The sequence below is a fragment of the Dermacentor variabilis genome, chromosome 2, assembly GCF_050947875.1.
Source record: "Dermacentor variabilis isolate Ectoservices chromosome 2, ASM5094787v1, whole genome shotgun sequence".
NCBI classification, from domain to species: domain Eukaryota; kingdom Metazoa; phylum Arthropoda; class Arachnida; order Ixodida; family Ixodidae; genus Dermacentor; species Dermacentor variabilis.
Genome location: NC_134569.1, coordinates 113,371,803 through 113,386,059, shown reverse-complemented (window position 1 = coordinate 113,386,059; position 14,257 = coordinate 113,371,803). Strand labels below are relative to the sequence as shown.

Genomic DNA, 14,257 nt, shown 5'->3' with positions numbered 1-14,257 from the left:
GCGGCAGCAGCAGTGAGCGAATTGACCTTAGTGCTGCCTCTTTCTGCAAAGCCAACTATGCGTCGAAAGCGCTGCCACGAAGCTACCGGCGCTGCGCGTACTTTGTCCACGTCGTAGATCGCTTGCCATGATAGGGCGACCGCGCGGCCGCGCCGTAAGGAGAAGCCGCCGGAGCTGAACGCCCCTGCCCCCCCCCCCAACTCCTTCCCTTGCGTCGCGCGCGACAGAAGACGGCGCGTTGCTCCCCGCTTTCCTCCTTCGCACGCGCGAAATTCATCCGCGATCGGCGGTAGTAGTAGAAAACGTTTATTCACAAAAGAGGGCGAAAGAAGATACGGAGAAAAGAGAAAGAGATAGAGGAAAGGGAAAGGCAAGGAGGTTAACCAGAGGGGGAAATCCGGTTTGCTACCCTACGCTGGGGAGAGAGAGGAGGTAAAGTGATAACAAAGTAGGCGACAGTGACCGACCGTGATTGTATGTCTACGCTCCTTTCTTTATCTATACGGAGAAAAAAATGTACAGTGAGTGGAGGCTGACCCTCGCAAGCTTTCCCTGGCGCATAGAGCATACGGCGCGCGGCGACGATATTATCGTACTTAGGCTTTATACGCAACATCACGGCGATGGTAGAAATGCACTTGGAATGTCCATACAATTGCTATCGCAATAAAATTAAATTCCTCTGGCGCGCTAGTTATGCACTCCACGTATCGTAAGTGCTGAAATTTGTAACGCTTAGGACACACAAGACAGATACACTTAATCAAATCACCGTTATTTGTACGTTTTAAATTTATAGAAAAGGAAAAGCAGGAGCGGAGTCTTAGAACCAGGGGTCACGAGTTCAGAAGACAATTAAGTATACTGGTGCTTCGTTCCAACTGAAGAGTTGATGAACTTGAGGCTCATTTGAGCCCGACATATGGTCGGTCGATTTGTTGCGATTCCTTGGATTGCTGAAATGCGTGCCTACTATAACTAGACACTTAACCCGTTCTTTCAGCTGCGTTTGAAATCTGATACCTGCTGCAAGTCTTGTTCTTTCGTTATCGCGACAGCAGTTATATGCACACTCCAGGCAAATTTTCGCCGTTGTCGTCGTCGGCGTCGCCGTGAGGTTTCGTATAAAGAGCAAGTGCGACAAGGTCGCAGCCGCACGCCATATACTGTAGGTGCGAGGGAACTTGTGGCTTGATCCCTTGCGCCCCAGGTAGGAAAGCTGGGAGGAAGCGCGCCTACTTTTTGCGCGCGTAAGAGGGGGAGGGGGAAAGCGGGCTTTGGGAGCGCGCTAGAAGGGGCTGGCGGGAGGTGAGCGGGTCAGGGTGCTTCTCTTCTACTTTGGCTACGGCTACGCATCGTGCGGCTGAGCGCGGCAGCGGGAGGAGGAGGAGGAGGGGGAGAATGGAACTTTATTATTGCGGAAATCGTCGCGCGATTTATTCCTGGATGGTTCCCTCTGACAGGGCACCACTGGCGACCGCGGCTCGCCGGGCCTGGTCGAGGGTCGCCAGTTGGCTTCCCAGGTCCAGTTCGTGTCCTATCTCGGAGGTAATCAGCGATGGATACAAAGGGAGGCAGGCCAATTCGAGATAGCGGAGTGCTTCATGCGCGCGGTGCTCTTGCGCGCCTATAGTTCGCGCTGAAGCGAGAGGCAGCAGGATGAAAAGTGCGCTCGCCGTTGTTGCCGCTGTTCATCACGCCAAAGCGGGCAAACCAATGTACTTTACACTGCTTTCAAATATATGCCACTAATCTGTAAGTAAGACTTGAAAATACTTCGAAAATATTGTAAAAATCTTACAAAAGCTAGAAACTTTGTGTCAATTATGTCTACTTTAGATGCCCTAACAGATGCCGGTTGCCTAATTGAGATATTAGTTTTTAGTGCAAGTTCGCAAGTTCCGTGCCTCGTATAGAACTTTCTTTTTTTTTAGGCTTGCCAATTTTATGCAATATTTACAGAATCTATAAAGTCCTAAATCAAGATTCTGCTCGCTACACTTGATGCGCAGAACAGTTTCTTTCTTCTATTCAGCAGATGTAATTCAAATTGGTGCAGCGGTTGTATAACCAGACGATTTCCCCGTTTCACGCGTATTCCAATGGTAAAATCGGAGTTGGCCCCGAGCTGGCTTTCTCTTACAACGTAGAGGCATTGTAGCGTTTTGCTGGCGTTGTCCCGTCAACCGAGCAACGTTCCCGCGCTGTTTTCGCAGCTGCCTCGGCGGTTTCCCGTCAGCCGCGTGGCAGTTCTACAGGGACCGGGGTATCGTATCAGGAGGCCTGCATGGTACCGACGACGGCTGCCAGCCGTACGACTTCCCGCCCTGTGAGCACCACACCGTGGGGCCACTGCCAAACTGCAGCGAACACATCTCAACGACGCCCCGCTGTACGCACGTCTGCCGCAAGGGCTACGAGACGGACTACAGCGAGGACAAGTACAAGGGTAAAATGCTCGACGCGGCTGACAGCGTCTGCGTTTAAAAGCAGCTCAAAGGCATAACGGCTCACCAAGTAGGTCTTACTTGGCAAACCGTAATGCTTTTAAACTGCTGGTTAGACTAGCACTGAAGGACAAAGAAGGTAATGAGAAGAGGACACAAATCGGACAAGTTTGACCAATTCTTGGTTTGTGTTCATTATTTCTTTTCTTTGTTTGTTATTTGTGTTTTTGTAGAGTTTCACAGCGGTAGTTCTAAAGGTTTGTCGCTCTGTGGTGTTGTAGTACTGGTAGGCCAGTGAGATGTGGCAGACAGCGACTGCAATCAAAAACAACGCTCTGTTCTGTTGATCACGCCGTCTAATGTCAAGCGTGGCACCAAGGCAACATATGAGAAAGAGGGAGATGACGAGAGAGGGAGAGATCTCGAAATCGAAAAGCATGTAGTTCTGGCGCGTCACCGCCTACGAACCCACCCATTCCTGCTCGGTACTGAACACGAACCGTAAGTGGATCGCGCGAATAAGGTGCTAAAGAAACCAAGGAAAACGAAAATGACAAAAAAAGAGAAAGACAAGAAATAATTTGCGATTCCTTTGTGCTACCGCCCGACAGAACGACTGGCGATGACAACATGACCTTCGGAATGTTACAAGCCGCCCTCGCCTAGTAGTATTCCGAAGAAGTGCCCTAGCGACAATGATAATGCTCTTCTCGCATCAGACAGCCATTGACGGCGCATTTACATTCTGTCTGACAATTTTAATCATCTAAAGATTGTATTGTTTACTCTACCGACGTTCTTCAGGCTTTAATTTGCGCTGTCCTGCATATATTAGTCCAGCTTTCCACGTGTCCCACACGTCCAATTTTTCACATCACTAATCTGCTACTGACTTCATCTACTGCAGCTTGGCTATATATATATATATGTTCATCACTGTCCTGATCGCCGCAGCACAAACGCATGTATACCAACCACATGGGCCCACACTAGCCTTGGCTACTTGGCTATGGGCCCAACAGTTGTTTGTTTATGTTGATGTGCAAATTTATGATGAAATAAATAATGTCAAATGTCAAATAAGAGCACATACAGTTTCAATGGCTGTGAGGACGGGTTCAGAAATATTTGAAGGAAGTCAGTGCCGCGAAGAAATTGTAAAAAATGATCAAAATGCTACGACACGAATATCGCCACAACGGCTCGGAGCACCGCGCATGAAACGCCTTCGGCATCCGTCGTGCGCCATTACATACCGAATGTCTTGATGGTACAGCGGAGGTACCCTTATCGCGCAATTTGTTCAGCGTCAGTTTCAGACTAAGGATGGCTTGTGTGCGACGCCAGCCAATGCGCATGTATTTTGCGTATATTATTCTGGCATAGCGCAAACTCTTTACCGTTAGCACACCGGCCATGTGCCAGCAGCATTCGTTGGCTATACATCATAGCACATGCGCGCATCGCATCTAGTGCCGGCGACAACGGCAGCGATATAATGGTAATGTTATGCTAATATGCTCTGCTGTTTCGTTTCACGACGACAATCGTTGTTCCCATGGTGACGTATACTCCTCTACGGGCACATACAAGTCCACACAGTAATGTTGCTTTCATCGATAAAACGCCGGTAATTAAAGACGTCGGCTTCTCCGCATAGTGTTTTCTATTGTGGAAAAGCCGGCTCTGAAATATGTTCTAGTGGAAAATGTTGAGGCTCGCATGTATCATGCTATGCTCGCGTGCAAAAGAGTGATGACGGTATCACAACAACAACAACAACAACGACGACGACAACAACAACAAATGTTTATACATTTTAATGGCCAAAAAACGTATTAAAATTTTTTTTATAGAATGCCTGTTTTGCGGAAGAAATGATAACAAATAATAAAAATTATACGAAAAACAACCTGTGTCATCTAATACGTTTTCTAAGTTCACTGCTGTGACATTGACGCGTGTCCTAAATATGCATGACGCATTTATGCATCGCGTTCCGGATCATACATGGAAGCGTCCGAGACCAGAAGGAACGCGACACACGCTCGTGCGAAACAGTTTCCATTAACGTGTTTAGCATCACCGAGTACTCAATCTTCTCAGCGAAGCTATTCGGACGTTGCTGCAACGGTAGCTAGTGCTTTCTTGGCTACCATACGCGAGTTACGTGCATGAAAAGATGTGAAGTCTGTCACACTCCCGAGACAATAGCTCACGTACTTTGCGTGTGCCCTCAATTTGCGGCCGAACGAAGAACACTCAAGTCTACTGTTGACTGCTTGATCTCGCGCCCCTTTTCGGAACAAGTTTTTGAGTGCGTGGAGAAGAATTGGCTGTGCCCAACGTGCCATAAAGTCACTGTTGAACTTTCTACGCGAGACTGGTTTAGACGATCGCCTATAGAACCTGTGAGACGTTCAGTCGGTGCGCAATGTGTTTGCGCGATAACTTCTTGTGTCGACAAGATTACTCTTGCGTGTATTGCGTCTACAGAGCGCATCCGCATATTGGACAACGTGTATATAGTAGCTCATTGTACCATAACATAATCACCTGCCGCCTACCTTTCCCTGTATTTCCCACTTCCCCTTTCTCCAGTAAAGAATAGCAGGCTAGTCGACCTATCCTCCTTTCTCTTCATTAAAATCTACTCCTCCTCCTCCTGAAAAGAAGTGAAAGGGAAATTTTATTCGTCGGTTTGGCAGCAGAGTAGAGGATAAGACAAACTGTCGCGCTGCCGCTTTTGAAAGCAACTCGTTGCGACGCGCCGTAACGCACGTGAAGGACTTTGGTTGTGTTGACAATTATAAGCGCCATCCATTGGTGCGTTTGTGGCGTTACGAGAACTTGCGCGCGCGCAAGTGCGTTCGCTTTTCTGAGCAAGTTATTGGCACGTGACATGACGCACATCGTTTCAAAGCACTAGTTGACACGAGAGAACTGTGCATGGGTTTATGGTCTAATTAGTAGAGTAGGGAGTCATTGCTCTGGGGTACCCTGGTGCACACGTCGCTGTATTTTGTCAGAGAGGCCCGAAACGAGATGAGACAAGCACCCACCTACCACAATGTAGCTGATGTGAGGCAGAACATCATTTGCATTAAAAAAAAAAGATTATATTCCTACCGGTATAGGTATGAAAGCCAAACTTTGAGGCCAACAAAGATAGTCGAAATGAAGCTAACGAGCGTGCAATTAGCAAAAGACAGCAAAATGGTCGAGGAAAGATTAACACGAGGAGAACACGGGGGAAATGGTTTAGAGATCAAAGATCAAGAAGTGGTTGACTGATTGATTCGTTGGATTTAGCGCTTAGAGCTCATGAGGATGTGGCAGACGCCGTAGCCGAGACCTATGAAGTGGAGCTCAGAGTGAAATGCTGATCATCTGCATCCATGGCCGAAGTTCCTCAACAACCATGTTAGAGGGCTCTGCAGAAGTTCTACAACGCTGGTGTTTGAGTGCACAGCAGAAAGGTATTAGCGCATACGTCGATGTTCACATTGCTTTCTCCTTGAGAGTGAAAACAAAAATGTGTCACTACTGTAGACACACTGAGCCCTTTAACAGACTAGCACAATTTTCTTTTTCCCAACTGGTTCATCGTAGTATGGTACAACACCTGTGACTGCTTTTTGCAGAAGCTGTGGCTTGCGCTTTCTCAGCGTCCGCTCTCTTCGCAGGGGAGAAAGTTTACTCCATTGCGGCTGACGAGACGCAAATAAAGACCGAGATATTCAAGAATGGCCCCGTCGAAGCGGACTTCGACGTCTACGCTGACTTTTTCTCGTACAAAAGCGGTAAGGACCAGTTAATTTACTTTCCCTTTGTCCTCTCGTAGCTTGAACGGTAGTCAAGGAGGGAAGGTGTTGAAGGTCTGAAGTCGGCGACCCTCGATGATTCAAGTGCACGGTGGCTGTCCGAGTCCAAGCCCGAAGCTCCGCTCTCTCCACACAACCAAACATGAGTTTTTAAGCCCTCAGTTGTACAAAGGATTCGCAAACCAGCCAATCACACATGCGAGTTCACATCATTGTAACCAATAGCACAACCACCTTCGTGCCGCACACAGCATTGGTGGAAACAGTGGCACTCTTTAGAACACGCCAGGGGATAGGATTTCTCAAACACACGTGCCACCTCCCTCTCCCCTACGTTGGGCTGCGAGTATTCGCAACTTTCACCGCCTATAGGTGGCGCTACTCGAAATTCAATATGGCTGTCGTTAAGGGGATCGTGCAGACGCCACCGGCTATTGTACACGCTGCATCGGATCGCATAGTGTTTCCGGCCGCAGCGTGGTATTGTCATGTCTTCATTTCAAAGACCACTGACTCTGGGATGTATTATGACCCACATCGGGGGTTCAGAAACGCGTGTTCGGTGACTGGTTGAAGGTGAAGAAGTGTTGAACGCAGGACACATCGTTTGCTGCGGCTTGAAAGAATGCACAGTCTCGTAGTACACCGTCCAAGGATTGTGCCTGCAAACATCACAAGTGCGGCAGAAACCGCACGAGCTGTGGTTCGAATTTAGGAGCGACGAAACCATAAAAATGGGTACATGTGCTATTTACTGGCTTTGTATTCTTTTTCTTTCGAGTCCTTCGCCGAATAGGCTTCAGTGGCCGCACTTCAGGAAATTAAAACAGCTCACTGCGTTTACTGCAGAGGCGTGAGCGGGCCCCAACGCTCTGTGAAAATGAATTGCTTGCTGCTGGTGCGTGTGGCATGGTATACGTGTACTACATGTTCGGTCGTCCACTCTTAGTTTGAACACGCGAGCACATGGCTGCGCCCTTCAGCCTGCAAGTGCGTCTGACACATGTGCGTTTCCAGGCAGACTGGTTTATGCGTAAAGGGACCACGAGTTGCTGCTTCACGTCGTCTGCATTTTTGCTACGATGCGCGGCTGTGAGCACCGCTACACGTTAAGAGGGGCCCCGTGTACTGCCACGGCTTCGGTGTCCGAACCCTTGCCTCGCGTTGCCTGGCAAACTATGCTGCCTTTATGCGCTAGTAAACAAAGGGTATTCGCTCGCATTCATTTGCTAAAGCATCGTCTATGCAGTCGTACAGCACATGGCAAACGTTTAATGATGCCGAAAAGCTGATTTCATCGCCGTAGGATCATTACATCGATTTGGTCATTCTCCGATGAACCGTAGAACTCGATTCGCCTGCCCACACCTCAAAAGTGGTTCTTCCAGTACTTACATGAATATTTTTTTGGAACCCAGATGCAAAAAGCCGCTAAGAAAATACTGCACGAAGGCAGCACGAAAGGAAAAAATATACACAATGAAACGGGAGAAAGCGCAATACGTCACGTTTATTCACATAACATGAAGAGTGCCTGTCCTGCATTGGCGCAACAATTTTTTTTTCTTACAGGGCCACTGCCCTTGCAAAGCAGGCAAGCAAGCAGGCAACACAGGCTGTGAGCCGTACCTGATTGTGCATATCCTCACCAACCAGCATGCACAAAAGTTTGAGGAACTTCTCTTCTATGAAGTCGCATTCAGAGACTGGGACAAGTTAAGAATTTACAGAGCTGATATGAACCATTTGAGTGCTCAGCTAGCAAAATTTTATAAGGACATGTTTGCTGTGAGCTCAGCACAAGCAGTTAGAATTTGTGCCGGGACTGCTGGGCAAAATAATACACAGTGGCAAAGAGAGCGAATGCTCAGAATAACAGGAAGCAAGTGCCACACGTTGTAGATTTGCGCCATCACCAACAAACAGCTGGCAAAACAAAATTGAAAAACTGCTGACGCAAAACTTCCAAGGAAACGACGCCACGAGATATGGCAAGGCGTGCGAGAAGCCAGCTCTCGAAGAGTATGCACTTAACAGATTGTTTTTGTGGCAGGCTTCCCAATGCGCAATTTCACTGCGCACTCCTTTTTCATTGGTTCCTCGCAAGGAAACGAGTGAAGGCTTACCTCGCCTTTGACTGCACGGCGTGTGCACTGAGGCACACAGCACATTTTGTTGCTTTTGTACGTCTTGCCCATTTCATCAAACACGTAACCCGTCAAAACAGTGTCACTGCGAAAGGCAACCTGTGCCTCAGCTGCGTAGATGACTGCAGAGCTCTGAAATACCGCTGTAAAAAGGGACCCCAGTCAAATACAAAACAAAGGCTCCAGCGCACCACACTAACTGAACACGGGCGACGCGGCTACGAAACGCGGGCATCACCTCGTTGAGGCTTACGACGGCTGCCGCATGGCGTCGCTACCATCTGTGAAAGTTGCGAATAGCCTGTAGCCCTAGCTCGAATGGGCGTGCATATTATATTGGCGCCTTCCCTTTCTTGGTGTCGTTAGTATACCCAATCATACGTTCAACTTTTCTAATTATTTCCATTGTACGGTAAGTAAGATATCTGTTATATGCAAAATGTCTTTTTTTTCCAATTTTGATGGCGGTGTTCTTCTTGTCTCTACGTGATATGAGTACGAGCTGAGTTGATAGAAGTACAGTACGCATAGCGGATATAAATACTCATATCCATTATGTGTGTAGCGATAAAAAAACTGTATACACCCAAATAAAACTAAGAAGCCTGGTATAAAGTTTCATGTTTCCAGAAAGAAATCGATTATAAAAAAATAAAAAAAAAGAATTTGTAAACATGACTGAAAAAAAAAACTCAGAAGGTTGCAGCGATTCCTCCGGTTTTGAGCATATTTGCAGCAACAGCACCAGGCCCTTACGGCGGAGACCGCCACATTCCCAGAAAGGACGTCTTTGCGTTGCACACAACGTCGCCCTCGTCTGTTGTGGGACTGTTGTCGCATCGGAAATAAAGGAACAAATACAATCACTCTCAGAGGCTGTCGAGGGCAGAAAGCCCCGAATAAATTGACATGCCGCAATGCTGCGGGATAACACAGTGGTTAGGGCGTCCGGTTTCGAAACTGCACAGTGTTGCAGGAACATGAGTTCTCTTCCAGTGGCGGTGCAGGGCAGAGTTTAGTTTTCCTTCGCATTGTGGCGAGGGTGATGTTGATGAGCTGGTAACTTGAGAACGATACGATGACAATGATAGCTGTCGTCGTTGGCATGATGGGAAGTGCGGATGGACGCAGCAAACCCGGCTTCGAGCATCTAACTGCTATCGCAGTGATGGTTTGTTAAAGATGACGACACCAAGGCACCAGTTTGTATCTAAAGGGTCTTTCATGGTGGGCAGAAAGTGGTTCAACCACGTGCTCTCAGAGGGCACGCGACGCGTAATTAACAATATTGGTTAGTATTCGCGTCCGCTTCATCCATCACGAAATTCCGGGGACACTTAAGTACTACTTATCGGTTGTGCGTGTGAAAGCATTAATGTCCAATTGAACGGCGCTGAGCGGTCTTTTGAGTTTTGCGCTGCGAGTAATGTATCATAGCGGTACGCGCTGCCCGAGCCAGCCAGCAGCCTGCATCCCAACGCTGCTTGCCACCGACGTCCTGCGTGACGAGAGACCGAGGAAGCAGCAGCAGCGACCAAGGCCGGCTTCCGAGAGCGAGAGTGAAGGTGACGAGGCGTCGCGGCGAGGCCCTCTCCCCTCACACAATGGCTGGCGCGATATCGAGGCAGGCGGTTTCCCTTTCGCCCGATATGCTCCGTCGAGGCGCTGTCGTGACGTGGCATCGCAGCCAATGTCATGCGAATTTAGGTGCAGTTCCGCTGCTACAGACGACAGACGCCGGCTTTTTTGCTCAATGGACCATTCGATGGTTTCGCTTCAACATTGTTCATTCAGTGTGATGTAGCCGACGACAACGTTTTGCTCGCGGAACGCGAACGGCAACCTATTTCCGAGCGAGATGGCGCGTTAATAAAATCCGGAATGATGAAAGTCACGTTCCCGCGGTTCAGAAAAAGGCTTTAAGTAAATAGAGAGCCAGAATTGTGACCTTAATGGCAAGGTATACAAAGAGCAATGTCGGATTATTTTTTTCTTTTATAGCAGTGGCGCAGCCACAGTAGGGCGCTAGCCTGCGGTGGACCTAAATGCTAAAATATTGGCAAATGATTCTAGCAGATGCAGACGCGTTGCTTAGGAGCAACAATGGCGATAGGAGGTAGGAGGGCACGCAAACCACAGAGATACCAGAACATATACAACGACGAATGAGAAAGGTCACTCTGCTGCTAAATGTATCCAACCAAAGGTAGTTTGCAACCGCAGAGGAGCAAGATCTCTTTTGAAGGGGAGAGCTGGAAGCACTATGGGTCCTAAGAAAAACAGTAAATGCAGCCAAAGCCCACTGCCGTTTAATAGATAGACGGCAAGAAATTGGGTCTTCACACGACGGAGTCATACGATAAGCGTACGATACGAGCTAGAGCATATGATGGGGTCATACGGGCATATGGATCAAGGCAGGAGTACAGGAAGATCGCTGGGAGAGGCCTTCGTCCTGCAACGGACAGGATGGCTATTGTCATGATAATGATAATGAATTGTCTGTTTCAACTCGCCCTAATCCTTCTAGTGGTTCTAACTCGCCCTAATCCTCGACACCGAAGCCAGCGTCGACAACGCGCATAGGTCAGCGGCATTCAAAGGAGGAAGTGACGCACGACTAAACTCGCGAAACCTGTGTATGTAATGGGGTGTGAAAATAAATTTAATGAGCTTTTCTAATATAACGTGCAGGCGTCTACCAGAGGCTTAGCAGCGACCAGCAGAGTGGACACGCCGTCAAAATCCTGGGATGGGGCACGGAAAATGGCGTGCCCTACTGGCTTGCAGCCAACTCATGGAATCCAAACTGGGGCGACAAAGGTAAACATGAAATGAACTAGTTCACTGAGTAATTTAGGGATGGATCCATCGATCCATGAGTGAGTGAGTGAGTGAGTGAGTGAGTGAGTGAGTGAGTGAGTGAGTGAGTGAGTGAGTGAGTGAGTGAGTGAGTGAGTGAGTGAGTGAGTGAGTGAGTGAGTGAGTGAGTGAGTGAGTGAGTGAGTGAGTGAGTGAGTGAGTGAGTGATGAGTCGATAAGTGATCGATGAGTGATTCTGTTAGACAGTCAGTCAGTCACAACGTTTTTACATTCCTTCAGTCGTTCCTTCGTTAAGCCTTTTTTAGAAAACATGAGTGCTGAAAATGTTCTATAGAAAATTTTCCGGATGATGTTTTCTTGGCTTTCATTCCACCTTACAGCACGTTTTTTTTTTCCCTCGAGCTGAGCGAGTGGAGTTCACTTCCCATTGCTGTGTTTGAGTCAAATGATTTTGTGGCTGCATTGGCAAAGCATTTTTGTGAACTTTAGTGATGTCGAAGTATCATCACCACTTCTGTTTATGCATTATCTTCATTTTATGCAACATTATTTACGCTTGTCTGTACTTTCTTTTTGCTTACTGAAAAACCCCTCCTGCCTCGGCCAAATTATTGGCCTCCAGTATTACTAAATAAATAAATAAATAAAACTACGTTAGCTATGCATGATATCTGCTTTAATAGCGCGGTTTTAAAGCGATATTTTTTTTTTCAAACTACTTTACCAACTTTACATTATGGCTCTTTCACGGTCTATATATAGACGTAGAGGGCAACAAGGTTTATGGAGAAGAAGAGCGGGAGGCTAGAGGATTACACACATGTCTGCAGGCGAAGAGAGTGGAGCGCGCAATTGGAGAGCAGCGCCAGCGATGATGCCACCTAGATAAAGCGCTAGCGCTGAAAGGAAAGCGCGCGCCCAACACAGATGCGTGCGGTGACGTCGTCTCCAACACGTTACCAGGGGCGAGCACATGGCGCGCACCGGATCACGTTTCAATTATGTGACCACTCGCGCATCTTGTAGTGAGCAGATATCGCGTTGCAGTAAGTGTGTGGGCGCATGTGCCCATAAGGCTTGCCACGGATCACGGAATGACACGGTGATCGGCAGCATCATTATCGTAGGAAACTCTATGGGAAACAGGGTCATGCAACAAATCTATTGCTGACTTTGACGGTCATCTACGATGGTTTATGCCAGAATTTCTTTTCCTTTTTGCAGGGTACTTCAAAATTCTTCGTGGAACGAACGAATGTGGTATAGAAAACGACATCATCGCTGGAATCCCCAGGCAAGGCACTTCGATCGACTAATAAAGATAAAAGAAAAACTCAAAGCTACCGTGTCGTTCTTCGCGTTATCGCCAAGCGTAATATGAACAGCATTAGCTCGAAAAATTGATGAGCGCGTTTGTCTGTCTCCAAAATAAGACGAACGGAGCGACGAACAGAGCGCCTACAGACGAACGGAGCGCCTACACAGAAGGAAGGCCCCACTGCACCAGAAATGAAGTCTAGCAAAACTTGGTGCGCTAGTTGGTACATCTTAATTACAGTCTGAAAGTTGCAAATACATGCGCAAGAAATTTTTGGTACCGCTTAACGACTGCCTGAAAGACGCAAACATATGTCTGTCCGTTTGTCTGTCTCCTATTTTTATTCGCTATACACTGTATGCGCATGTGTCTGGGCCCTTCAGGTTGTCATTCAGATGTACCACGTCGCCTAGGAACAAGTAACATTGTGGCGAATCCCCCTCGTGCGCGGTATGAGTCATGTCTTGAAGTTGCAACAACACAACCACCACCACGAGCAACAACAGCAACAACAACAAATGTGTGATTGTGACCGAATAATTGCAGCAGAAGGCTGCTATACTGCGGGGTAGGGGGGGGATAGGGGGGGTCAAATGGGACTAGCGAACGAGCGACCGATCAGGTGAAAGCATGTAATGGTAGGCAAAGAAAATTTCGCTTTAAAATTGGAACAAACTATCAAATTAAAAAAGAGAAAGAAAAGTAGACGCTGCCATGTATTGATGAAAAGGAGACAACGTAAAGCGGACAACGACAGAGATGTCCGCCGAGGTGTTTTAGCGTCTATGGTGTTCTAGTGTTAAGCACGACGTCGCGCCGGCCATATTTCAATGGGGACGAAATGCAAAAAAAGAAAGACGTCCGTGTGCCGTGCATTGCACATACGTCAAAAAAAAAAATGTGGTAAAAATTAATCCGGGGTCTCCCACTACGACGTGCATCGTAAAAAGCCAGATTTTTAGACAGAAGTATTGACATATGCTTTTCTGTGCTTTCTAATGTGTACAACTTCAGTCCAGTTTATGCTGTTTAAGAGAGCAAATAAGGCTGGATGTTTCAAGCTGTTTTATAGGCTTCAGAGGCAATTATTCGAGTACCATGACTCGGCAACCATCAAGACGTTACTCTGCAAAGCAAATCGCAGAGTTGGCTTCTTAGTACGTTTACCGATCGCCACATGCAGCGGCAATCAGCGGGGTATCTTCGCTGCTAACGAGCCAACATCACGAGGAAGCATTCAGCTAATGACATGGCATAACTACAAGTATGAAAAAGTTTCTAAACATAATAGAAAGAGTTACCTCTTTCGTGACTAGAAAATGAAGTTCTTAACAGGAACACTACAGTCTCTGGTATTAGTGTGATGACGCACTCATATCCAACTGCTCGGGCATCACCATCAGTTAATATGGGTTTCCAGGCTACAGTTGAACGTTTCGGCAAATTCCTTGGTGTTTCGGAGGGCAATGCTCCACCTCTCACCGTCAGCTGAGGGCCTGATTTTACGAGATGTTCCGTTAACTTCGCAGTTTTGCAGCATCAGGCTTGCAAAAAACATCTGCGCGGAGGTGAACATGCTACCTCCCTTGCGCATAACGGTAAAGTCTACAACGTCGCTGCTGTCGACGACCTTCTTGAAGACCCTGAAGGCGGTGCGCGATGCCAACACGTCGCGCAGGTGACCAAATCGCAGGTCAA

The 14,257-nt window shown here is 47.7% G+C and overlaps 1 protein-coding gene across 1 annotated transcript in view; it reads left to right on the top strand.

Annotated features, from left to right (window-relative positions):
* The window catches only part of LOC142572577 (cathepsin B-like), a 32,178-nt gene extending 19,609 nt beyond the window's left edge, over positions 1–12,569 (top strand). The window contains exons 5-8 of the mRNA XM_075681791.1: positions 2,217–2,449; positions 6,134–6,250; positions 11,113–11,241; positions 12,466–12,569. Of these exons, the coding sequence (XP_075537906.1) occupies positions 2,217–2,449; positions 6,134–6,250; positions 11,113–11,241; positions 12,466–12,557 (571 nt within the window). The 3' untranslated portion in view covers positions 12,558–12,569. The remainder of the gene's footprint in view (positions 1–2,216; positions 2,450–6,133; positions 6,251–11,112; positions 11,242–12,465) is intronic.
* The last annotated feature ends 1,688 nt before the right edge of the window (positions 12,570–14,257 follow it).